This window comes from Lepisosteus oculatus, chromosome 13 (genome assembly GCF_040954835.1).
Source record: "Lepisosteus oculatus isolate fLepOcu1 chromosome 13, fLepOcu1.hap2, whole genome shotgun sequence".
NCBI lineage: Eukaryota > Metazoa > Chordata > Actinopteri > Semionotiformes > Lepisosteidae > Lepisosteus > Lepisosteus oculatus.
The window spans coordinates 18,620,879-18,647,692 of record NC_090708.1 but is presented as its reverse complement, the minus strand read 5'-3'; the positions used below and the strand labels follow the sequence as shown (position 1 = coordinate 18,647,692).

The window sequence follows — 26,814 nt, the reverse complement described above, 5'->3', positions numbered from 1 at the left end:
GTTACTTTTCAGATCCAATTTTTTTTAGCGGCGATGCTGGCAGTAGGCTGCTTATGATTAAGATCAGACATTTCCCTTGTATGCCTGCTGCTGTATCTTGGACTCTGCTGTACAAGGTGTTCTGCCAGTACACCTTTCTTTCCTCTTTATCACTGGAGCTTTAAGAGTGAACTTCAAACTTCCTGCAGTCCTGCCATTTTGATAAAGCCCTCTGAAGTAGCTGGAATTTAACCAAAACAATCGCAAGAACTGTATACAGTTCTCAAATATTATTCATCAGACGCTGAGCTTGACCTGACAAGTTAAAATGTCTGCAGCCCTTGACTAGCCAGTGGAGTTTGGTCTTCTACTTGAGGAAAGCTGGCTCTTAACACAGGGCTCTAGATCTAACAGTTCAAGAAAAGGGATGTCTACATTGATCCAGGGAACTTGTTTCTAATTTTGTGGAAAAATTCCTTGTTTATGGTACTCTCATATTTCCAATAAATACAGAATGTTTTTGAATTCTGTGGGAAGGGGATCTTTAGTTAGAATGACCAGTGATTTAATGGGGAAGATTTACCCATTAAATCATGTCCTTTTGAATACTATTCTAAACCTTTTCCATTCCACTTGAGTAGCATCAACATTGCATTGGTTCTTTGACAAAATGTCACTACAGTATGTCAAATCGTCAAGATTTTGCATTCTTAGCAATTCTAACCACTGCTTTACCGTACCGAGTCAAATGAGACAAAAAATTGTTAATTTTTTAGTACTTTTAGGTGATATACAGTGTACAGTATAGCAGTAGTTTGTGTTTTATAACAGTTATTTTCAATTCACTTAATTTGGGCAGCTTGGTCGACAGCTGCAGGTCTTGTAAAGTTTTGATGGTGCCCTTTGATCTTTAGGCAGCAGTCACGGCCCTGTCAAACTGATCTCAGCATTTTGTTGGTTTTGATTTGATACTTGTAGTCCCATGCAAAGGAAGATCACAATTACTAGAAAAAAACCTGTCAGAATAGTAAAAAAAAATTACTCCACTTTTACAAATAGTAAAAAAAAGATTAGGACCACTTAATTATTTAATTGTTTTAACCATGTATATCTTGGTTAATTTTCTGTAAAAACTAAAAAGTGCTCATGTATTGTAAGAATATCTCCTTTTATAGAGAAATAATTTAGTTTACATTACTGTACAGTAATATTTTAAGGCAGAGGGCTTGCAGTCCCAACAGGTTTCTTTGCACTTTTGTTAAGCCTTCTGATGTTAGTGTGTTGTTAAATTATTTTCTTACATGGTGTATGCATATTGTTTTATTTGATAAATATTTAAAGTTCAGTTTTATATGCAAGTACACATAATGACTCTTTTGACATAACTGTGCTCTCCCTCTGGGCTAGAAGGTTTTCATACAGGCATGGTTTTCTTCACGAATTTTCACAGTAAATTTGAATGACATCAACAAAGGTGTAAGTAGAAAACCATGAAATGCAGGTCAACGACTAGCAGGGACTGCAGCCTCATGATGATGAGACATCACAGAAATGTTTTACATTGTAAAGCAAAAGGCCTCAGAGGATGTGCACACCCAAGAAAGCTTGTGGCGAAGCTGATGTTGCAGCATGATCAAACACTTTCTTTTCATGTGATTTTTTCATTTGCACATTTTACATTGTAACTGTTTATTTTTTAAATAAGGTACTACTTTTAATAACAAAAATGTACACTAATACGGTAATACATAATGCAGGACAAAACAGTATAATGAGTCAACGACAGATAAGCAAAACAACAAACGCCAGGGAGATGAACAGTATAGCCTGTAGATCTGTTCCACCTGTGACATTTTGCAGCGTGTTATGGGCTGTAAGTCTTTCTGTTGGTCTAGTGCTATGAGGCTGTTGTGTTGATCAAAGAGAAAATTTGCGTTTAAAGCCTGTGCTCTGTGTAACAGAAGGTAGCAGACTGGCTGTTTGATTGATGGTCTATTTAAATGAAAACATCCACACGCTGCATTTTATACATCCACTGAATTTAGGCTAGGAAGACAAAGTAGCAAAGTAGCATTCATGAAGTTCCTGTATTATCTCATCAATGATACCTATGACTGTTTATTGTGTGCTTCATTACAGCTTTGCCCTCTCTGCTTTAAGCAGTGTTTTTATTGCATGCCTGAGCTATTACATTAACAGGCTTATCCACAGAGCTAGCAATCTAGTGAATTACCCAAAAGAAATAACCAGGAGGACTGAATATCAAAACTGTCAATAAAATGGTCTTCTTAACAAAAAACCTTAGCAGCTCATTCACACCAAAACATTTTCTTATGCTTGCAGGATGTTTTTGTTTCCTAATGTCATTTTCATGTTTCACAGGTCTGTAAAACATGACTTAATTATATTTCAGATATAATACAGTATATGGTAAGCAGCCCAGAATCCCTCACATCCAGATATGTTTGTGCTTTTTCAGTATCTCAGGAAAATTCACTCACTGTCCTTGATAGTTAAAACCGTGCTCTTAAATAAATCAACTCTTTAGCCCACACACCAACCTCAAATTCCACTTGCTTCGCCTCATGCTGAATCGATTTGATTCTGAACTGGTTGGCCTATAATTAGGCCAGGCCCAAACTTAATGACCAAAGACAACCTAACCCCGAATTCTTCTAATTACTTTAATTCATTAACTTGGACCACACTGTCAACAGTCCTGTGCTGAGCCCTGCATATCCCCAAGACCAATAATGCAATATCTATACCAGTGAAGTTTAAGAGCCCGTGTTCTGCAGAGCCACAGCCTTCCGGGTTTGTTGAAAATGTTGGAAATAATACCTTTGGATCCAGTTGTTATTGTAATAGTAGACTGCATGCAGAAATAGGTGAACTAAATGTCTCACCACACAATTAAAGCCAGCTGCAAAGGGAACCAGCAGACACCCCAAGGCCAGGGTTGGAGCCCACTGATGTAGACGACAGCCTTGAGTACACCTTGAGTGTGCCACACACTGAAAACAGATGAGGCATCTCTTGTGAATGATTGAGAGGCTTTGCTGTTTGCAGTGCCAGGAAGGCAGATAATGATAATTAAAGATAGTTTTGTCAGCACAGGCAAAGTAGAATTGTTAACGACCTTGTAAAGGCACAGGTGAGAGCTATTGCATGAGTGGAGGAATCTGTACTGTTTTCAGTTAAACAAGAGCCAGTTTGCCCCTGTTCTTTCCAGGAAAGTGTTTGTAGAGAAACATGACTGGGTACTGCACTTGTGCGTCTATTCATCTTAAGCAGGCTGTTTCTCGCCAATGAAGGGGCAATTACATCAGCTTATCTGAGGTGGTCAAAGTGTAAATAAGCAGAAACACCGATATCATGCTTGAGTGCTTAAGCAATCCGTTCTGCGCCATGTGGCGCAACTTTTTGTCCGAGGTGAGGTATTTATAGAAACCTGGAGCATGTGAAAGAACTACAACAGCCGCACCGTCTGCCCGTAAGAGAAGATGCACAAGATTACGAGCGGCTAGAGTGCAGGAAAAGTTTTGCCGAGATAGGAGGTTCTTGCTAATGTGTCTGATCTTTAGCGATGTAAAATCTGAACACAATCCCAGATGCCTAGAGTATTTGTGTACTGTACCTCTGCTTTGGGAGTCTTGTAGATGTTGTGAAGTAAAACCTGATTCTGTCGTGGTTTCGCTCTGGTCCGTTAACATGATATTGTAAAGCAGTGTGTGCTGCACTGTGGACAGTGGGCTCTGAAGACCCAGTCATGGATAGAACTCTTGGCTGTGGGCGCAGTGTCATGGGAAGTAGGCCAGGATGAGAAGGTGCGGATTGGCTGGGACTTGGCTGGAGTTCAATTTTTTTTGTTATTTTAGCCCCCAAGTGCTGCTAATTTGCTCATTAGCAATGAAAAAAAAGAAGCAAAATAATAGAACCGGTAGTGGAGATGTGCAATTTGGCTTTTAGAAATTTGATGGAAATCAAAATGTGATAGACACAGAACCTGACGTCTTCGTGCTTGGCTAGAATACTTAGTTACACGGTTAATTAAATTATTATGCCAATTATGTAATTGAGATCTCATTTGAAACAAAAGCAGAAGACACGTGGTGGTTTGATCAGTAATGTATTGCATATTAGTATGAGGAGATCTTTACTGTTGGGGGGTAACAATTCAATTCAGTTAAGTTCCATGCAACAGTAATGTCTACAGGAAGAATAATTTTTAATGTTATATTGTGCTACTCGCAATATTTTTTCATTTCTGGATCACAGTTCATGAACCTCCTGCGTTGCTGGCTTTTGTTACTTTGAAAAATGACTAAGAGAGAAGGTTTGAATTCCTCAGTTTATTCCTGATGTCGGTGCAAAAAGTTGTATAACATGGCAACTTATAATGAGGGCCCCCTGTATTCTTATTGTACAGTACTGCATTATTATTATTATTATTATTATTAGGCTTTTTAATGTTTAGGGGTACACCATTGTTAATGAGGTAAATGAACAGGCTGACATTTTTACTTTTTTGCTCTGGTCTTCGTTTCTCCAGGTTTTCTAAAAGTGCTGATAGATTTTAAAGCTGCAGGTCTAGTGTGAGACAATGTAAGTTAAAAATAAAAGATAAGTTAGTTGTTGCTCTTATCTCCACTTAATCTCTGTGTCCTTGGAAGCTGGATTTTATGCCCAGATGAGATGGAATGAAGAAGGTTTTGAACCTTGAAACAGCCTGTATTAAGCTCCTGTTATTTGTACACACATTAGAAAGTGAGACTTTCTTCCTGTGTTATTGTTGCATCCATCCCCGTGTGAGAGTTTATCGCCTTCCCAGAGGACACCTGGCACTCCTAATACCTCTGTGCCTGTCTGGTGTAGCAGGGTGGAAAGCAGCCAAGGCTGTTTTGCAATGAAACTTGCAGCCAGTCGATGTACAAAGAGAGGTCTGTAGGAAACCCATTCTACTTGGCAGGACGCATTGCTTAGGACATTTCTGAGATCAGGGCTATCAAGCTCTGTTTTTGGAGGCCTCTTTACCTTTTGTTTTCCAACTCCAGCTCTCAGACAATTATAAGTTATTGGCCCAGCTGGCTAGTATTCCTGATGTTTTTAATGTACTCTTAAAGGTGTCGAATTGAATCGAGCCCTCAGTTCAGTTAAAGCTACTTTGTCCCAGATGGGATATTTGCTTTGCAGGCAAGTAAAAGACACAACACTATACACAATACATTTAACACATGTTAAGAGACATATATGTATGATGAAAAAGAAAATATAGAGAAATAAAGTAAATAATATGCAGCTTCATAAATGTACTGTCAAGTTTAGAAAGAGACTTTATTGTTAGACCAGTGAGGTATACTGTAGGTCATGAGTGCCCCATTGTCTAACCAGATGTTTTGACTGGGTTAAACTCTGCTTTGTCAGAATAAAAGTGTTCCTTATTATCATATCTGTTTTTTACATCAGTGGGATTATTCTCCCATAGAGAGTGTTTTATTGCGCTCCAAATATCTTATGCTTTTGAATCGCTTTTCTTGAAACTCGCCCAAGTGTCTCTGTCTTGTTTGGTTGTCTAAGAGGAGCATGTTGTGGTCTTACATTTCTGGAATATGTGAGCATATGATGTTCCTAACATCACGATTTAGAACCATTTTGTGTCTCTTTGTGTCTCTGCTTTGCACTTTTAATTCAATTAACATAATCTTAAATGCCATGGGTTTGCAGCAGATATAGCTGGTTAAGCTGGTTAATTGCATCTGTTCTTTATCCGACTGATCTTGCCATTTTCCAGCCCAAGGGTATATCTCCCTCTGAAGACCCTGAGGCTCACTGTTAAGACTCCAGGTTCATGTTCATGTCAGGGAGAGGATTTGTTCTCATCAGCCCTGAGAGGCGTTGTCTGGACTGCGTGCCCAGAGCAGGGGGTCTTGGAGTGTGCTGTCTGTGTTCTGCTCTGACCTGCAGCCCAGCACTCTGTCCATTGTCCCAGGCCACAGTAATTTATCCACGTATACAAAGGGTGATACTTTATTCTCCATTTGACCTCTGCACTTAGGAAATCAGATTATAGTCTGCATGCAGTCAGGCTAATTATCTCTAGGAAGGAAGGACTTAGGGAGGGAGTTTTTTTGGAGGTGGGGGGGGTCTTTTGTTTTGTGCTGGAGTTTGTTCATTTGTCAGAGCGGAAAAAAAGAAGTGATCTAATTAATCAAAGTCAGAGACCCCATTCAACCATTCATGCGGTATTTTGGATATGTGCGCTTGCTTGTACACACCCAAACACAAGAGAAAAATGGTAAAAGAGAGATAACCTTTTTGAGGACGCAGCGGTAAATATCAACGTGCAGGCCAAACCCTTTGTGTCTGAAATTTGGCAATTCTGCAGGGAGCCATTCTGGTTGTTTATCAGGCCCGTGCTGTAGCTGCAGCTGTTAAGCTTGGAGGTCAGGAGAGGAACAGGGGGAGGTAGGGTTGGCTGTGCAGGATAGCAGCCAGGGCTAGGAACAAGGACACCCGTGCTGATGAAGTCCTCTTCCAGGGCACTGCCCTATTATGCCAGCAGGACAGATGGTGGGCAGCCCCTGAGCCCTGGCAATTAAGAGCATTGTTGACCTGGTTGGAGTTCTCATGAGTAACTGGCGCCTCATCCACCATCCATGTTTCATACAATGTAGGAAAGCAATAAAATGGGCAAATAGCTTTAGAATATACATATACTATAGGTATGGTATATATTTCAGAGAAGAGCAGATACACTCTCAAACTTAAAGGAATAACCTGCAGTGACACGCGAAAGATGTCTCATTAGGCTTGAAAAGAGAATACCATAATGGGACTTCAAGCATTCAAGATCCACAAGGCACCTCATCCCATCGGACATCTGCTGAGTTAACAGTGAAACACAAACCAGAGGGCACAAATTGAGCCTAAGGGGAAGTTTAAAACTTATTCAGGAGGGCTTACTTCATCAATTTATTATCATCAGTTAAGTTGTTGAAGCTGATGCCTTAGCTTCTCTGGAGGAGCAGCTGGAAGAGATTCTTGGATCAGCTGCTAGTAACTCAAGCTAGAATAGATGATTGTTTTTATTTTAACGTTTCTCATTTTTTATACTTCAAGGTATGAATCAGACTGAGTACAATTAGATGTAGAGAGTCAGGGCCTTGTTTTCTTCTGTGGAGAAACTGCCTTCTGTGAGAAACTCCTATAGTAAATCAATTCGTGGATGGGCTGTTTACCTACAGTGGATATTCAACTCATTGGACTCATCCAGAAATGGCATGTTTTTTACTTGTATGACCTGGAACAAATATTGTGCAAATACTACTAAAGCACAGAACAGCACAAGAGCAGTAGTTCTACTGCAATAATGTTTCTGTTTTTGCTCCAGTTTAATTACTAGATAATTGATGATCATGCCGTACTTTTTAGTCTTGTGCCACGTACAGTACAGTACCTAAAATGTCTTGACTGACAGTCTTTGAGAAAAGCTTGGAACATTTTGTTTACATCACTCTCTGATCTGTTCCACAGTTTCCCAGCATGCCCCTGGCTGCCAAAGATGCTGTCATGCTGCAGTATTTTAATAATATCCTTACCTTTAAGGGGGCAGCTGTGATAGGGTGGGGTATAGCTCCAACTCATATTTACCTTGCACATGTCTGTTTTTTCTCCCCATTTAACATCCCTCCATTGCCACCTTACCTACCACAATTACCCCTGGACATCTCTGCATTGTGCCCAGCAGCTGTGTTGAACAGTACCCTACCTCGGCAACTTTGGCCAGCCTGACAACCTCAGGTGTTCAACCATGGCTCTGTTGCCTTTGTTGCTCCAGGAAAGTGAGAGGGGTAGCATGCTGCTGCAGAATTTATTATAAATACGCAGGTAAAAGGGTAGTGTCTGAAAGAAAGTAGCAATTGCCTGAGTCAGCACAGTGACTGAGGAAACCCACCTAGCTCAGCAGTTTGCATGTGATGCTGGCACTGACCTGCCACTCCTGCTTCCTACAGGCTCTGGAGGAACGCCGGGGGGGGGTTGTGCGTGAGTGGCTGGGCTCAGTGTTGAAGAGACGTGTCCACATGTCAGAGACCACTGCTTACTGTCATAAACGCTCAGGTCACTCATCAGACTGCACGCTCCCACTTCCTGTTTTTCTGTTCAGCAGCAGGATTGACATCTGACAGTGAATCGAACACAAGGACAAGCTCTATCTCAAGGGCCATAGTCCCAACAGTAGTTAGTACAAAAACTGTCTGTTTCATCTGTTTCCAAATGTCATTTAGAGTCACTGCTGTCTGCGGAAAATGTTTTGACTGAAATGTCCAGATTTGCATCTATTTGATGGCCTTATGTTCCTGTGCGCCTGTGTTGGCTTACTTTTATTGGTACACCTCTGTGATTTATTGAGATTTCCATAATCTTTTCACTTAGCAGGCTTTTCAGCACCACGCAAACTCCTGTGTACCACATGCTGCATTGTCTCCACTTTTCTATATTTCTCAAAACACTGCCTGCTTGTTTTCCATCCTCTGTCCTGCTTAGGACCCCCTCCTTCATGTTGCCCAGTGCTATGTTCACTGACCATGAGTGGGTGCGACTGTTGATGATTGTAGCACAGTTGACTGTGATCCCTGGTCTTCTCAGTGAAGTGAACAAGTGTGGGTGGTCATCCATACATTTCTAAGGACAGATGTGTCCAAATATCATAGTGTTGGTTCAATGTGGAGGTGTTTTGTGTCGCTGACTTATACCCTTGTGTGTATCCAGGGCAGTGTAGAACATGAGATTGTTCAAATGATGAATTTGGAGGAGTATTGTTTGCTTGGTTTTTCTTTGTCCTTCTTTGCTGCTGTTGTCCTCTCTCCCAGCAAGCTGCCCCACTGTCTTATCTCTATACTGGCTCCTTTACTAGCATGGCTTTACGTTGTTACTTCTGGAGAATAAAGGACTCCAGGCAGTAGCCCTTATTCAAACAGGCATCACAGGTGTGTGTTATTTATGGTGATTAACACTTTGGCTGTGTTGTGAAATGAGTCAGAGCTGTATCTATGACCACCTGGAAAGTGCAGATGTCCAACAGTGACACAAATGTGTTCCTCGTTGGTTCATCAGTGTAGAACACAACAAATCTTGTCCTTCTCAGTATAGTTTTTACAATATGGTGGTCTGAATGTAACACATAAGGTATCTTGTACCTAATAGGAAGAAGCTAAGGTTTTCAAAAATCTCCTAAGGTTAATGAGACAAGTAAGCCATCGGGAAGGGGCCATGAACTACAAGAAGAAGCAGCTGAAAGTCCTGCATGCCGTGTGTTCGCAATGGAAGATGAGTGAATTCACACCTGCTGAGTGCATGTTTATGTATGCAAATGATGTGGCAACACAGGAGCATTGAGGCAGGGATTATGGGATTTACAAAAATATGCCAAGTACAAGGTCTGTCTGAGGTGTGAGTGGCGTATCTGAATTTAGAGGCAATCTTTCCAAGCTTAGTTAATACAGGGGAGAGGAAGAAGAATAGTCCAGGGCTAAGACAGTGCTACCTACAATTTTTTTAAAGACTTATTTTTAAAATAAAGATTTTATGTTCTCCAAAGCAATTGCTTTCACACATGGCCTGCCTGGTGCCATTACATTTTGCCCATTCAGGCGCTCCTTCTGGTAAGTAAGGATGATTTGCCATCAATTTTGGGTCTTAATATTGAGCACCTGGAATTTCTAAAAACAGTCTTACTTATAATAATTAACTTTTATTTTATATAGCACCTTTAAAGGTGGCTTCTCAAAGTGTTTTACAGAACTAGAAATATCTAGGAAATCTAAACTTTCCCATGCACAAAAAATAAGAACAGTGGTCCTAATGATAATCACAGGTTGTTGGTCTTAAGTCTTCTTACTTCAGGTGGAGCAAGAGATGCAGATTGGAAGGAGTGATGTAGTTGCTAGGCAACACTATTCAGAGCTGCCGTAGGAGGCCGGGCGTGGCTGACGGGGTGGAACTGCTTGAATTGGAGCAGTGAGGAAGTGAGAGGAGGCACAGAGCTTTAATCTTGCTATAAGGGTCTGACTTTTCTTCACTTCATTCCTTAACTGTACACTCCTTTTGCTGTCTGAAGCTACATGCACTATGAAGTAGTTCAGGTAGGTAGCTGTGTCAGCATTCATAGGTTTCCACACCTGAAGAAGGCTCCACGGCCGAAACGTTGTGTTTTCTTTCTTCTCTTTTCAGCATGGAATAAACCTATCACTTGTTCCTTTACATGCACTGTGGTTCAACTGCATGGAATCTACACAGTGGCTTTTGTTAAACCATGTGGTTGTGTAGTAAGATAATTGCATTAACCATAATTGTTTTCACAGTATCGGAATAATCTTTCATTATCCCTCAGGCAGCTGGGGGTCTTTAGAACTTGGAGCTTTAGTCATGTCCAATAAAGTGGTTTTGTCAAGCACAGCTGTGGAGAGGAATTAAGTTGTTAAAGTGTTTAAATCAAATCTATTCAATATCTTCTGCTTTTCACATGCATTTATTTTCAAAACAAGACTGCCACTGTGTTCTCAAGGTTTCTTTTCTGTGTATATTAGATTACTCTCTGATTATACAGTATGAAGATCACAGTGAAGGACTAAGGTTTTTTCTCTGTTTTACCATTTCATGGGGACACTGTGGGGTGCTGTATAATACAATATACCTGTTTACGTACAGTACTTTGCCGCCTGCCTGCTCTGATAATGAAGGTTGACAAAACAACATGTCCTCACATATACTGTATATACATAGGTCTTCTCAGAGTACTAAGGAACTCTTGGGTTTTTTAGATTCTTCCTTCAACTGAAGCTCCTTCATATACTCCTACATACACTAAAAAGCATAGGTATTGGGGCATTGAAGTGAAATATATTTTTGCTGTGTACCATCAGGTTATGTATTTTAGATAAAGATAAATAGAATAAAAATGATGGAAATATCATATGTGCATATGTGATATAACCATGTTAGAACAATTTTTTTTGTGTTCAGTCCCTCCCCCGAATTTCAGAGAAGCATGAGTGTTGGGGGAAATGGTACCAAAACAAAGATTAGTGTAAAGTTAGTATTTGGTTGTTTACACCTGAAATGTACTGTAAATGGCTGACTAAAAAATATGTCAGTTACAACATAAGAACAAGATATTTCAAGATAATTATAATTAATACTATAAATATTGATGATGCTGCCAACAGAAGCCTTGAAAAGCCAAGGTGAGCCTAAAGGGACAAATAACCCAGTACATTAACACCTCTTAGCACTGTGGGAGGGAGTCCTGAGTGCCAGCCCTCCCTGTGTAGCACCCAGTGGTATGAATATCTGGAGTAAAGCACAGAATGCTTGCTGGGAAGACTTTATTATCCTGCTTTGTTCTTTTTCAGGGATTTTTAATCTCTTGTCTTCATGTTCTTCTTAAATGCTCATCTCCTTTAATCTCTTTTGAAACACTGAAATACAATCCAGCAAAGTGCCTGAGTTCTTGTTTTTCAGAGACCATAGTAAGTGTTTCTTTGGATTGGGGTTCAAAAGATTTTGCCTCTCTTGATTTCTCTTAGGCCTATCAGTTCTGCTGTGGGTTGTTGTCTGGGTCTTGTGGTACAAACATCAGGAGTTATATCTTTGCCTCGGAGACCCAAAAATGACTTCAATCTGTTTTTATCACTTTCCAGAATTTGCTTTCTGGAGGGTTTTTGTAAAAGATCTATAAATGAAAGCACGCGCCTGTCATTTCACAAAACAAACATGATCTTCTTGAAAGGAACAAATGCGTCACAGGACATGACTTGGTGATCGCTTACACAGATGCAACCAATCTAATTATACGACCATTTAGAAAACTATGCATGCTGAATAAAGAGCACTAATGACAAAGCAGAGGTCTGATCTGTGCACACATGTTGATGGAATGGCAAGTTTTCTGCTTGCCTTTTCAATTTGCTTGAAGTCATATTTAAGTTGTGTCCCATGATGCTTCTAAGCTTTTCTCAAAGATCAAGTGAGTGTGGAAGGAAAAAGGAAAGAAATAACAGTAAGTCAAACAGTATTAAATACTTCAGCAAACTGATAAAAATGCACATGGCATTGGATTCCTTCTAGTATTATTTTTAAAAACATTAGCTCTTCCACTCTCGGCTTGGCTAGAAAAAGTCTACACAAGGCACTATACAAAGGCAAAGTCAGTGTCTTTATCAAGGTGATATTTTTAACTTTTAAGAGAGCTTTCATTATTGTGAGAAAGAAGTGCAAGTGGTTATGGCTGAAGAATGCTCTTGGGTGTTTGTCCTGCAGGTACTAGTAGTCATGGAAAGCAGAAAGGTCAGTTAGGAGCAGTGATGGCTACATTCCGAGCCACAGCACAGGCAGTAGTGTATGTCTGCAAATAAGCTCCTTGATTCTATCTGGATGAGCTACTATATGAAGCTCGGCGCCGAGAGGAGCAGTTTGTCTTTCACTCCTTACTTCTGGCCCAGTTATCTTAAACCTTTGTTGACCTTTTATGTTTCTATAAAGTTTTTGCATTGATTTCTTTTTTTACTCTTGGTGTAAGCGCTGAGGAGCCCAGTTGGTAGGAGTCCCTCTGTGGAGGGCTGTGTTATGGGTCAGCTCTGACTGGCCAGGTTGATGGTTGAACCTACCAAGTTCTACCAAGAGAGCTGTTTTAGTGGGGTTTTGTGGGGCTCACAGTGTTTGCACAAGGCAGACAGCTTGACACCTTACAGTATATCAGAGCACCTTATGCTCATCTCAAAGATTGTTAGGGTGAGTTGCGTTTGTCAAAAAAATAATTGGTGGTTCCCTATCAGTGGGTCACAAGGAAATATCTAGGAAACCTAAACTTTCCCATGCACAAAAAATGAGAATAGTGGTCCTAATGATAATCACAAGTTGTTGGTCTTAAGTCTTCTTACTTCAGGTGAAGCAAGAGATGCAGATTGGAAGGAGTGATGTAGTTGCCAGGCAACACTATTCAGAGCTGCCGTAGGAGGCCGGGCGTGGCTGACGGGGTGGAACTGCTTGAATTGGAGCAGTGAGGAAGTGAGAGGAGGCACAGAGCTTTAATCTTGCTATAAGGGTCTGACTTTTCTTCACTTCATTCCTTAACTGTACACTCCTTTTGCTGTCTGAAGCTACATGCACTATGAAGTATTTCAGGTGGGTAGCTGCATCAGCATGCGTAGGGTTCCACACCTGAAGAAGGCTCCACGGCCGAAACGTTGTGTTTTCTTTCTTCTCTTTTCAGCATGGAATAAACCTATCACTTGTTCCTTTACATGCACGATGGTTCAACTGCACGGAATCTACACAGTGGCTTTTGTTAAACCATGTGGTTGTGTAGTAAGATAATTGCATTAACCATAATTGTTTTCACAGTATCGGAATAATCTTTCATTATCCCTCAGGCAGCTGGGGGTCTTTAGAACTTGGAGCTTTAGTCATGTCCAATAAAGCGGTTTTGTCAAGCACAGCTGTGGAGAGGAATTAAGTTGTTAAAGTGTTTCAATCAAATCTATTCAATATCTTCTGCTGGACAAGACTGCCACGGTGTTCTCAAGGTTTCTTTTCTGTGTATATTAGATTACTCTCTGTTTATACAGTATGAACATTGCAGTGATGGACTAAGGTTTTTTCTCTGTTGTGCCATTTCATGGGGACACTGTCAAAGCCCAGTTTCAAAGTCAAATTGCTGTGTGGTACAATATACCTGTTTACATACAGTAGTTTGCCGCTCACCTGCTCTTATAATGAAGGTTGACAAAACCACATGTCCTCACGTATACTGTACATACATACTTCTTCTGGAGTGTTCAGAAACTCCTGGGTTTTTTAGATTCTTCATTAAACTGAAGCTCCTTCATATACTCCTACATACACTGAAAAGCATAAGTATTGGGGCATTGAAGTGAAATATATTTTTGCTGTGTACCATCAAAATATGTATTTTAGATAAAGATAAAAGAAAAATGATGGAAATGTCAGCTTTTATTTCTGGACTTTTTTGTGCATATGTGATATAACCATGTTAGAACAATTTTTTTGTGTTCAGTCCCACCCCCGAATTTCAGAGAAGCATGAGTATTGGGGAAAATGGTACTAAAAGAAAGATTAGTGTAAAGTTAGTATTTGTTTGTATACACCTTAAATGTACTGTAAATGGCTGATTCAATCAGTGATCCATCGGCATCACCACACTCTTTATGTGTTCCTTTGAGGTGCCTTTCAGTTGTTGCTTCTTTGTGGGGTTTTATGACTTTAGTTTCCCCTCCAACAAATAAAATGCTGCTCAATAGGATCAGTCAGAAGTCAGAAGATTGACTTGGCGAGTTCAGGAATTTCCACTTCTTCTGCTTTTTCTCCTTGTGTTAAGTGTGCAGCATGTGTTGGGTCATTGTCTTAAGAGGGTGAATTCTCACTGACTTTGTAAGCGTTTTTCTGGACACAGGCAGAGTAGATGTTTCTCTTAAGGTTTTTGTTTGAGTGGGAAGTTGTACTTACATGGAAATCCTCTTAATTGTAAAGGAAACTATAGTAAAAATAAACTAGAAACAAATGTGATGGTACTTTTAAATCTGAAAAGTGGTGCTATTTGACTTGTCAAAAAAACCTGTCAGTTACAGTGTCCCCACACTTTTTCAGGAGATACTGCCTTAGTGAGAAAATTTGATCGTAACACTTGACTTCACAGATGTACTTACATACAGCTTATTTAAGGAATGCTGCTGCTTTCACCTGTCTCTCTAGACAATATGTAGAGTATTTATTAAGCCATCAGTGCTTATCTGGTTGTCATTCTTTACCAATTCTGCTCTTTTTATTCTGTATTACACCCTGATACAGTCTCTGTATCAATGAAGAGCTCTTCATATCAATTTGCAATATTTTTGTAGGGAGGATGGGCCATTTGGTTTACGCTGCCCTGATATAAATCAGGGTTAGCAGCTGGTCCCAGGTCTCAACAGAGCTTTATTTCTGACAAGGGATCTTGACAACTGTTGTAGAGTTTCCTGTCACCACGTACCTATGTTGTGCTCAAGGCAGCTGGCTTGTGGCTTCCCCAGAGATGACTGGGGAAAGGGAGACCAAGCTTTGACTTACGGCAGTCTGAGTTTATGGAGTTGACTGCTGCAGCGAGTGAGAACGGAAGGTGACTGTTTTAAATCAGGAATCAAAATATACCTTTTGTCCATGAACCATGTGTTGGGAATCTTAAGTGATCCTATTTTCATACATTTTAAACGATTAAATAATCTGTCAAGCACAGAAGAGCTCATGGCATGATTGCAGTTCATATTTCTTTTCTGCTCTGGTATTTGACTGATATGTGTCACTCTTTCGTTTTGTTCCTGTGGGTTCTGGCATTGCTTAATGGGATTGTGTAATGGTATAGCACTGTGCAAAATATGCCCCATCATTAAATAATTCCAGACCTTAGTATGAGTGGAGTCTTGGAAGCAGATTAACTGCTGTCCTGCATTCCTCTACCAGCACACACCTCCCCTTGGACTGGGTTTCCCTGTCTGCTTGTGCCATGGGCAATGCTAATAATTATAATTAATACTATAAATATTGATTATGCTACCAAAACGCTGCTAACAGAAGCCTTGAAAAGCCAAGGTGAGTCTAAAGGGACAAATAACCCAGTGCATTAACAACTCTTAGCACTGTAGGGGGGAGTCCTGAGTGCCAGCCCTCCCTGTGTAGCACCCAGTGGTATGAATATCTGGAGTAAAGCACAGAATGCTTGCTGGGAAAACTATTATCCTGCTTTGTTCTTTTTTCAGGGATTTATAATCTCTTGTCTTCATGTTCTTCTTAAACGCTCATCTCCTCCAATCACATTTGAAACACTGAAATACAATCCAGCAAAGTGCCTGAGTTCTTGTTTTTCAGAGACCATAGTAAGTGTTTCTTTGGATTGGGGTTCAAAAGATTTTGCCTCTCTTGATTTTCTTAGGCCTATCAGTTCTGCTGTGGGTTGTTGTCTGGGCGCTTGTGGTACAAACATCAGGAGTTATATCTTTGCCTCAGAGACCCAAAAATGACCTCAATCTGTTTTTATCACTTTCCAGAATTTGCTTTCTGGAGGGTTCTTGTAAAAGATCTATAAATGAAAGCACGCGCCTGTCATTTCACAAAACAAACTTGATCTTCTTGAAAAGAACAAATGCGTCACAGGACATGACTTGGTGATATCTTACACAGATGCAACCAATCTAATTATACGACCATTTAGAAAACTATACATGCTGAATAAAGAGCACTAATGACGAAGCAGAGTACCGATCTGTGCACACATGTTGATGGAATGGCAAGTTTTCTGCTTGCCTTTTCAGTTTGCTTGAAGTCATATTTAAGTTGTGTCCCATGATGCTTCTAAGCTTTTTTCAAAGATCAAGTGAGTGTGTATAGCCTAGAAAATAAAATGTTTGCTTTTAATTGCATGAATTTTCGCTCCTAGAATTCCTAGTGTGAAGTCGCTAAAGAGCTGTTACTCTTTAAAGGGGCCCTGCCCACTGAGGCAGACAGGTGGAGAAAAGGTTTTCAGTGGCATGTTAGAAAATTGTCCAAGAACAATGGTACAGAATTCCAGAAAAGGCTTTTCTTTTTTTTATCTGAGTCTTAGGAAGCCGACGTGGTCTTTTCCTCCCTGCTCCGGCGTGCTCTCCGGGGGGCCTGTCGGCAGTGTGCGAGGGCGGTCTCTGATCCAGACGCGTGTGTAAACAGTAGAGACAATGGGCATTGAGTGGTGCACAGACGCAGCCCGGTGCCTGTCACAGCCCACCCCCACTCTCTCTCTTCCTCGGTCTGACTGGTCTTCTTGTGCCCCTTCCTTCTTCTCGGGCCTGCTTCTCCTCTGATCCCTCCTGCAGACGCCTAGCTCCAGAGAGAGGTTATTGATTTGCTGTTAGTTCCTGTGTCAGAGAGGGCTACTGTATGTGCTCAACAGGGACTGTTTTAACCTCGGCCCGGATCCCTCTTTAAGGAGATCCCCATTCACCTTTCTGTAATATGTAGCTCTCCTTGGAGCCATTACAGTAAATCTTTTATGTTGCTACTGTCCACTCCTGACGCCTTACATTTTTTACTGCACTGAGTAAGTGGAGCCAAATCAAGCATTTCTATAGTGTGTGTGTGTGTGCGTGTGCGTGTGTGTGCGTGTGTGTGCGTGTGTGTGCGTGTGTGTGCGTGTGTGTGCGTGTGTGTGCGTGTGTGTGCGTGTGTGTGCGTGCGTGTGTGTGCGTGTGTGTGCGTGTGTGTGCGTGTGTGTGCGTGTGTGTGTGTGTGTGTGTGTGTTGTAGTGCATCTTACTGTGCCACATATGTTTGTAGAGAGCCCATATTCATAGCCCTGGAGCCTGGAGTCTTCCAGTAGTACAGCTCGATGAAGTTGGGAATTGTCATTGCTTGGGATAAAACAGTGAAAGGCATCAATATTTTAGCTAAACTAACTCGGCTTGTGCACTTGCACTGTGATAAAAGCAGGGAGAAGAATGACAATATGATAATAAATGCATAGTTAATAATTCACATCTTGGATAAATAAAATCCTGGTAAAACATAAAAAGCCTTTTGCAAAAATATGGTTCACCGTCGAAACACTTAAAAAGAGCACAAGTCTTGCTTCCTGTCTGTGATAAAACAGGATAATAATCTAGTTTCAGCACCGGCATGGAGTCCAAATTCTCCATTCTAAAATTACATCTTGATCCCACAAGAAAAGAAAGCAAAAATATTTTTCCAAGTTAGTCTTTTCTCCCCAAGTCCTCGTCGATATTTATTTTGGCCCCTTAACTCCTTTCAATATCAAAGCTAAGGGTTTTTGATGCTTTGTGATTTCCCTGGGGTGCAGTTTGTTTGTTTTCTCTGCTGGAGGTTGGGGTGGGGGCTATGTTCTGTGCAGAGGGAGTTTGTTAGCAGAGGAGAGACTGGGACTTTTCCCTGTGCTATAGCCCTTGCTGGTGTGCCGTGAAAGGAGAGGTATTGTCTTTGGTGACAGTACAGCTTATTCCATACTATAGCTGTGATGAACAGGGTTACATCTCTCGAGGCCTCTCAACTGTTCTTGTGTGCCCATTGCTATAGTCATTTCCACTGCCTGGTCCTGTTTAAACTATCTGTACGATCCTTGGCATGTTCATGATTAACATTGTATGTGAGAAAATGTAAAAAAAAATTGATTCTCTTAAATGGATTCGATGGATCTCCTCTGCTGCACTCTGAGGAATCCGTAAGTGTCCTCAGCTACTGGACAAATCTTGGATGTTTCCATGCCCATAAACATATCAGTGATGCCGTTTTAGGGCTCTTGACTACTTTAGAGTTCAGTTCTGTTGCAGAGTGTGGGATCCTCTAGAGTCCTTGCAGCATTGTGTCACAATAATTATACTGTATAACTGAAATAATCATCAAAGTACCAAGCTGATGATCATGCTCATTGAACCATTTGTTTGTCCAGGAGAGCACTGGGACCTTCTGCTCCTAATGACTCAGTTGAGTTATTGACTTAATCAATTCAAATGAGCAGTGTATTCCAGCATTTAAGCACTTTGAATGTTCTGTTCCCAATAAAGCCTACAGGACTGTGTCTCATGGACCGACATTGAGGATCCCTGGACTGGAAGTGGACCAGTTCTTCCCTGCCCCTCCTGCAGCAGAGTGCTGTGGGCCTCTTGTCTTTCATTCCCCATCTTCCCTTCCTGACGGCTGCTCTTGGTTGATGTGCCCACAGATGTATGGCAGGTATACCCAGGAGCTGGGGGTATACGCCAAGGAGGAGGCGGCGCGGCTGCGAGAGGAGAGCAGTCTCCGGAGGGTGTCCAGCGAGCGGAGCCGGTCAGCAGAGCTGCTGGAGTATGATAAAGGGCGCTGCGCCAAGTGTCGGAGTGAGTCACCCCGTGCCAGGGTGGGATAGGGGGTTAGTGACCATACCCTTGGGAGAGGGGCGGGGCGTGTGGGAATGACCACATGCCAGTGACTGGGATACAGGAGTGACCACACATTGGTGGTGAGACGTGACGGGACCACATGCCAGTAAGGGATTGTGGGAAGTGTGGAACAAGGAAAGGGTTTGAGGATAGCAGGAGGGTTTTCTTTTTGGAAAAACCAACACTTGATATGATAAGCACACAAAGAAGACATGTTGAAAGAATGAAGCAATGCTGCATTGTGACTTTTTAGTAAATTAAGTGATTTTGCTGATGATCAATACGTCAGTTTGGCTCAGATGCTCAGTTACTGTCTGTGCACGAGTGGCTTGAATCACCTCTGGAATCTGCCTGGGGGCATAGTGTGCAGGAAAACCTTTCAGAGACCTTCCCAGAGACACGCTTGTATGCCACAATTTCCATATCTTGTCATTTAAGATGAGGAACTGTGTTCTTCCTTTAGAACTTCCTAAGATGAAGAAAGTGGGCAGCACTCCAGTTGTTTTACTCTGGCAGTGACTAATTTACAGTAGCTGACAGAAAGTGTGACTTTCTTAGCAAACATCAGAATATGCAATAAATTATTTTTAAAATATCTGTGTACTATGTCTGTTCTTTCTGTGTTTAAGTATGTGTTCTGTCCTTGTCTTGACATTTATGGTAACTCAAGAAGTTAACCACGGCTATGAGTGGTTTTGTCAAAATCTCGCAAAATGATTTGATTTTAGAGTAGACATTGAGTTGTTCTGCTCTCTGGACTGCTATCTGAATAAACTTTCAAAACTTGACTGAATTGCACTAAAGAGACCTTACAAAGGTGTGATGATCGAATGATCTCCTTGACAGTGATGTCTATTTCGTATGACTGACCCAGATGACAATGTGAAGCATGTGAGTGTGGGTGAGGAGGTATGTATTCCTGTCAAAATTGTCCACAAAAATCTCCACGATGCCAGTAACCTGTTGTAATGAACTAAAAGGCATCTTCTTTCAAATCTGCAAGATTGTAGACTAAATAAAACTACAGTAGAACACAAATGTGTGTGTGTTAGAAGGGGTGGTGGCTTCTCATGCGAGGGGGTTTTGTTTTGTATCTCCAAAGGAATGTAAACACCTCAACGTCTTAATTATATAAGGTAAATGCAATGTGATTATTATTAATGATAAGGGATAAGGAAGTCCTTTCCCTAAAGCTGAAGGTTAAATTCAGGACAGTGTGCATGCTGATTAAAATCTACATGAGAATATTAAGAGGGTGTTTCTTTCCTGTCTGCACACACACACTGCCTGGAGACCCCCTGCTGTCCTGGCCAGGAAACCTAGGGCTTCCTAATCTCCTGCGTCTCACTGCACATTGTTACCACCATAGAGGAAACCAATTGAGGGCCTTTTGTACAAACAGAGAGCTTCCTATTGGAGCTCAAACAGTCAAAACAGTAACTTGCTAAGCGCGGGCCGCCAGTCTGGCTTTCCAGGGAGAAGACAAAGCAGAAGTGCGAACCATCCATACTCTGTTATGTGTAAATCGCTGGTCCCATTGAGGGTACAGAGTGCAACGGAAAGTGCATACTGTAACTGCTCTCCACCCCGACAGGACGCCAGTCCATCACAGTGCCGTGGAAGAAGGAGCGCTTTTGAACAGCCAGTTCAAACTAGCAAGCATGTCTCTATGAGATGGAATGAAGCTGGAGAAACCAGAGAAAATCCATCTGATCATGGAGATGCAGGGAAACTCCACACAAAAGGCACACCAGGGGAGAATTTACCCAGGACCCCAGAGATGTGAGGCATCACTAACTGCTAAACCACTATGCCACTGATCTTAATATTGGTCAAAGCTGAATGGTCATTGTTTAGTCTGTCAAGCGATTTTTTTTCCAGTGCCATAATTATGCCTCTCTTGTATTAATCAGTGGAATAGCACCAGTTAGTTTCTGACCTGCTGGTCTTTGTGGTTAAGAGCACTAAATACTTTTAAACGTATTTGCCAAACAGGCTCATGGGTATAATGTGGATTGTAGGGTTTATTTTCCAGGCTGGATCTAAGTTGTATTTTTAATATATTCCCTACCACAGAGCAGGGAATTGTATAATAGGTTTTTGTCAATGTACAATGTATCAATGCAAACGTATTGCTACATCCGTTCATTTTTATGGAGAATATGCCTACGATCAAGTATATGTGGCTCTCCAGCTGATGAAAATAGTAGTAAATGGACAGACAGGAGACAGAAGCACATGTGATTTCAGCCTACAACCTTCCTGTGAGGAGTCCATGGTTTTAAACTGCACACTGCTGCCAGTCTGCATCTTAAAGGGTATTAATCCCATTATTAATTGCAATATAGGATAATCTGCTTTGAGACTGGAAAAACTGAAAGTGAGTTTCAATTCATTTTGTTTTTGTTGATATTACATTTTTAATGTTTTCTTTCTAAGATCTGTAAGGCTTGATGTAGATTTTTAGAAAACAGAGATTCTCAGTAACGAAAGAAACACTACAAGAGTGCCTAGTGAGATGGACAGTAATAACATCTTTGGACACTAGGAGGGGCTGCTGGATAAATTATTTTATTCTAACATGGAAAGATATTTTCAGGTTTCTGGAATTTTAATTAGCATAGTGGCTTCAGTAGAAAGAGAGAAGGAGTGATTTTTGGGGAGACAGGAAAGATTTTTGTTTAACAGATAGAAAACCGAGGCTGTTTCATTTGACAGTATGAGGTTTTCAAGTTCATGCTCAATGTCAGGAGACATCAGCAGCAAAATAATCTTTATTTGACATTACTCTATTAACCCCACCTGAAGGTGGACATAGAGTTGAAACATAAATGGAGTACCCAGCTCTTGATGTAACTTCAATGTTATTTCTTCCTATTGATCATAAATACTTTCTGTGCTGAACCAGAGCTTATTTAATACATTGGAGAATATCTAGGCAGTCTCATGTTGCCTTTTTAATAGGAGAGCAACGTTTGGATGGAACAGCTGGGAGTGTGCTTAGCTTTCAGCTAAAAGCTGAAAACAGAGATTTTTGTGCATTCTGATATTGCCTCATGGTGACGTTTTGTGTAGTCAGTTATAAAGAGATAGGTAATGTGGACACCATTGCAGTGTGAGATTCTGTTCCCATTTACCTCCGTTTTTTCCTCTTTGCCCCTCACTGGTGAGCTGTAGCTGCGTATTGTGAAATCCAGCATTGTTGTACAGTATATCTAGGTCTTGTATTAGTGCTGCTGCTAGTGTAGGGATAGAGCGCCATCTACTGTTTTCCATCTAGTACACACATGGTGTTTCCTTGAATCTATGCACTCTGGTCTCTTGAATGCCTTTGGATTTTTCCTTCTCCTGTCTTCATGGTTCACAGTTACAGCTGGGTGTTTATGTGGTCTGGGACAGCCTCTTGCCATCTTTTAAACTGCAGTTTAGAACTCTCTGCTAGTCAGCTGTTGCACTTCTTGCTGAACAGATGAAATCACTTTGGTACTTTTTCCCCCAAAGCCAAGGCTGTATTTATCTCAATTTAAATCACTTTCTCTCAGCGAGTGTATAATGAGCTGGTTGTGTGGGTTAAAGGCAGCAATTTCAGCTTTTATTGTATTCCTTGTATTAAAAGAAAGAATGGAGTGCTTATTGTGACAGATGGCATTTGAGTGTCATGTCAAGTGCTTTCTCACTTTTATTGTAAAATTGGTTTTCTGTGCAGCTTAAATGGTGGTAAACGTGAAAATATATAGTACTGTATGTTCTCTTTATTTCGAGACTATTACAAGACGCAGGCATCATTGCATACATATTGAAAAGGATATGAGTAGAATAATAAATAGTATTAAAACCTTGAAGCCTGATCTCAGAAGCAAACCGAGTTAGGGCCTGGTCAGTGCTGGGATGGGAGACCTCCAAGGAAAACCATGTTGCTATTGAAAGTGGTGATGGTGGACTAGATGACACTCTGTCCTCTGGAACAGGATGTCCACATCATTGCCTCAGTGTGATGATGAAGGTTACTGTGATGTAGGAGGTGACATTTTTCAGATGTCATTAAGCTGAGGTCTACAGTACGTAGTCATTAATAGCACTTTTTCTAAGGAGTAGGAGCGTTAAAACTAGTTTCCTACCTAAATACAGGCTTTGAGCCTGTAGAATCTAGCCTTCATAATGTTCTCCTTTCATTCAGCTGTGTAGAATACTTATGGCATGTAATGGCTGCATCACATCACCAAGGTGGCGCATTACAGAGCCTGGTGAAGGGGCTACATTGCTACATGTAAAACTCTTTGGGAACCTTTGGATATAAAGCTCTATTTAAATATACTTAATTCAAGTTATTATTAAACATTAATGATGTTGAAAGAATGAAGGCTCAGCCACCTGTTTGAGAGTGGCTCACAGCCTGAAGCCTGAATGCAAAGGGTCCTGTATTCAAAACTATTTAATTCCTACATCTCACAACTAGAAATCCTATGAAGTTGAGCAGGTGTGACCCTGGCCAGTACCTGGATGGGAGACCTCCTGGGAAGGCTAAGATTGCTGCTGGAAGAGGTGTTACTGGAACCAGTAGGGGGAGCTCACCCTGTGGTCTGGGTCCTAAAGCGAACATATAAGTGGACAAGTGCTTTCTAGGGCCAGAGATGGTTAACGGAGGCTTTGAGACCTTCAGAAAACAGGGTGATAAAAATCTAATAATTAAAACACTACCTGCTGCAGTTTGTCCATGTGTTTGTATGGCAGTCCCTATTAGCATCACTCAGGTCCTTACAGCTGCTTTGCTTTTAGCAGCAGGTGGTGTCAGTGGCACAGTATGGGTGTAAGATTAGAATGGAAGTGTTTTGAGTTCCTTGGGACTCTGAGATCAGTGTATGTGTTTTTACAAGCCAACCAAGTCCTCTTGTCCTGGTGAGGGTCACAGCTCTTCACCTTCACCTTCATCACCCCTCCCCTTCCCAATTTAGAACCACTGATTGTAAGAGATTTTCTCAACTCTAAACCCTGCACTAGTATGGGGTGGGAAAATGAGGACTGTGCCCACTTTCCTGCAAAACATCTACTGTCTTAGACATATGCCATTTAACACACTGTATGATTCATAATATCCCACAGGAGAGCTTGCACCTGCAGAAGAAACAATACCTCACCAGTACCTGGCCTGCTGGAGGAGTGTGCTGTCGAGGAAACTCTGACTGAATCAAGCTCGCCTAAACCAAGTGCTTTTTAGCCAGTTGTGTACACCTGGGGTAAAATCTTGGTCAAAGGTGAGCAGTGATGTGGACCAGGTTCGAACCAGTGATGTGTGAACTACAGGGGTCAGGCTGAACTCCAAGCGAGATCCCTTGGCTGGTTGAGCCAATTAGAAATCATTGTAGCAAAACAAATTGAACACACTATTGTGGTAACCCATTCAAAGCTACTGTACTCATTTGTTTCCAGTGTTTCGCTGCTGGGTTTCTTTGCAGTTTGGAAACCTGTCCAGATTCAGTGGTTTAAAACAGTACCATTAATGCCTTTTGCTGTCTTGATGGGTTTGATGGATGTATCTTAAAATGAGCTCGAAATGTGGTTTGCTCTTTCATCCCCTTTCTGATAAATTAAATCCTAGGCCAGGGGATGCTTTCCACGCTACCAGCTGTAATTACTGTGAAGTGCCTTGGGTACGATAAGTACTCTGTCCTTTTCTAATCCTACAGCAGATCGCTGTGATATCTCGTTAATGTAGAGACACTTATCACAACACTTCTAATTAACTTTTCCTATCTTGTTTTGGATCAGCCTGTGTGAGTCCTGCTAATTCCAGGACATCTCTGAGCGGAAGATGGCTTTGATCTTCCCTGCGTCTGGACTAAAAGCATCCACCTTCTTTGAGCTCATAACTGAAGTTTTAGTTTCATCCGGGAGGCGGGAGGCGGCTGGTGGCAAGCAGACTGAGAAAATCAGAAAAATATGGTAATTGCTAAAATGTTGAGCGAAAACAATATAGAAACCCCGTGGGCTTGTCCTTTTAATGGCTTCATGAGTGGTTTGTGTAGAGATTTTGAAGGGTTTTATTTAGTTGTCTTCATGACAAGAGGAAGCCACCTACATCTGACTCATGAATTTGGAGATGCTCAAAGTCAGAGTAATTAACACAATCATACTCAAACCACACTCTGTTATTGCTCAAGTGCTGCACAGTTCATATGATCATAGATCTATTGCAAAATAGGGGATGACAATGACTCACAAAAGAGTGATTGACTAATATTCAGGAAAGAGAGAGAGAAAAGTTTTGACCAGTTTATTTTTCAGCACCTACGTACCTTTCATAAACTGTCACAGAACACCAGCAACCTTTGTGCTGAAGGAACAGATCCCATCTAAGAAAATTCATGGCCTTTTTCTTACTGATGGTTCAGATGTGACTCAAGCTGTGATTAGCTCTTCTTCAGAGCTCAGTGGCACTACATCTCTCCAGAACAACTACATCAGAACACGTCCAGGCAAGTGTCTCAATTGTGATGGGTGCAAATTGGTGGTGCAGTGATTAATCAGTGCTTCAATTATTGATGTATCCTAAAATCTCCCAAGTTTCGATTACGTTTTGGTGAACATACCCCACTAAAACTCTACTGCGGCCAGTTTGCATTAAAGCCGTGGAAGTGAGAGAATGCATATCTTTTAGCGCTAGTAGAATAGATAACACAATCGCATTTCTAGCATACACACTTTTGACCTTGTTCATACATTCCACAAAACATGTCATTGGCAGCCATGTAGTTTGTCTTGTTTTTTTCACAGTATTTGGATTATTAGGTGCTGTAATAAGGGAGATTATTTTTTATATTAGATATATTGGCCTGGATTCTGAGTTTTGGGAATTTTGAATTTTGGAATTTTATATTTTGGAAGTGGAATTGCTTGAATGTAAATTATTTCGCTGACACTTTATATTAAGTCATTTTATATTGACAAATGGCTATATGATAATTGAGCATTAAATTAGGTTTTCGATTGCACCACTTGCTCAGCTCGCCTTCTTTAAATTACTTGTCTTTTAATGTATGCCTCACTGCAACTTAAAAAAATGCACATCCTTTTTCTCGCAAACAATACAAAACTGGTATTCTGCTCAAATTCAGAAGCAATCCAGGAGCAACACACACAGTGTGTCAGGAAAGAAAGGAAGTGTCCACTGAGTCACTCTTCTGCAGTAGTGTATGAAAAGAGCACATTATTTTATCCATGATAATTAATAGTTTGCATTTTTTTTTTATTAAGCCATACATCTCAGTGTTGAGATATACTTTTCATTCTCCCTTTTTCATGGCTTTATCTGTACGTCTGTCTTAAGTCTTAAGATGTTAATTGTCGCCTACCAGGTGTTGCTTGACTTCGATGTTGGTTTATTATTATGGTGCGCCATTATACCGTTGTCAAGTACCCGAGATACATTGATGTAATCACAAGTCTAAATTACATTCCAGTCAGGGAAAAAGAGGCCCCAACCTCCTCTTTTTCCAATAAATCAACCTTAATAACCCAGGTCCAGCGCTAAACTGTGGGATAATAGTGTGCGAGCTGCACTGTGGCTCTCTGACATGACATCCATACAAAGCTGGGGATGAGAGTCTGCAGTGCTATTTGCCCTCAATCCCAAAGCCCTCCACCCCCATCCCAGGTACAGCTGGGAACAAATATGGATTTTGCATTGCGTGTCAGGGAGCATAAAGAAGAGTGATAGGACCTTACGTCTGAGGTGAGGCTAATTCTTGTACAAGACACGCATTCCCAAAACGCCCTTAGACTGGCTGCTGCCTTATTGCTTGAGATGCAGCAGCCAATACTCATTCAGATACTGTTAAACTGAATCCTTCATTCTGCCTTTACAGACAGATGAGAAGTTGGGCTGC

At 41.1% G+C, this 26,814-nt stretch overlaps 1 protein-coding gene across 4 annotated transcripts in view; it reads left to right on the top strand.

Annotated features, from left to right (window-relative positions):
• Positions 1–26,814, top strand: part of LOC102690024 (chloride channel protein 2) — a 273,605-nt gene that overhangs the window by 64,633 nt on the left and 182,158 nt on the right. For all 4 annotated transcript variants that reach the window (XM_069197305.1, XM_015361712.2, XM_069197306.1 and 1 more), the window contains exon 2: positions 18,736–18,889. In XM_069197305.1, coding sequence (XP_069053406.1) covers positions 18,736–18,889 — 154 coding nt within the window. The remainder of the gene's footprint in view (positions 1–18,735; positions 18,890–26,814) is intronic.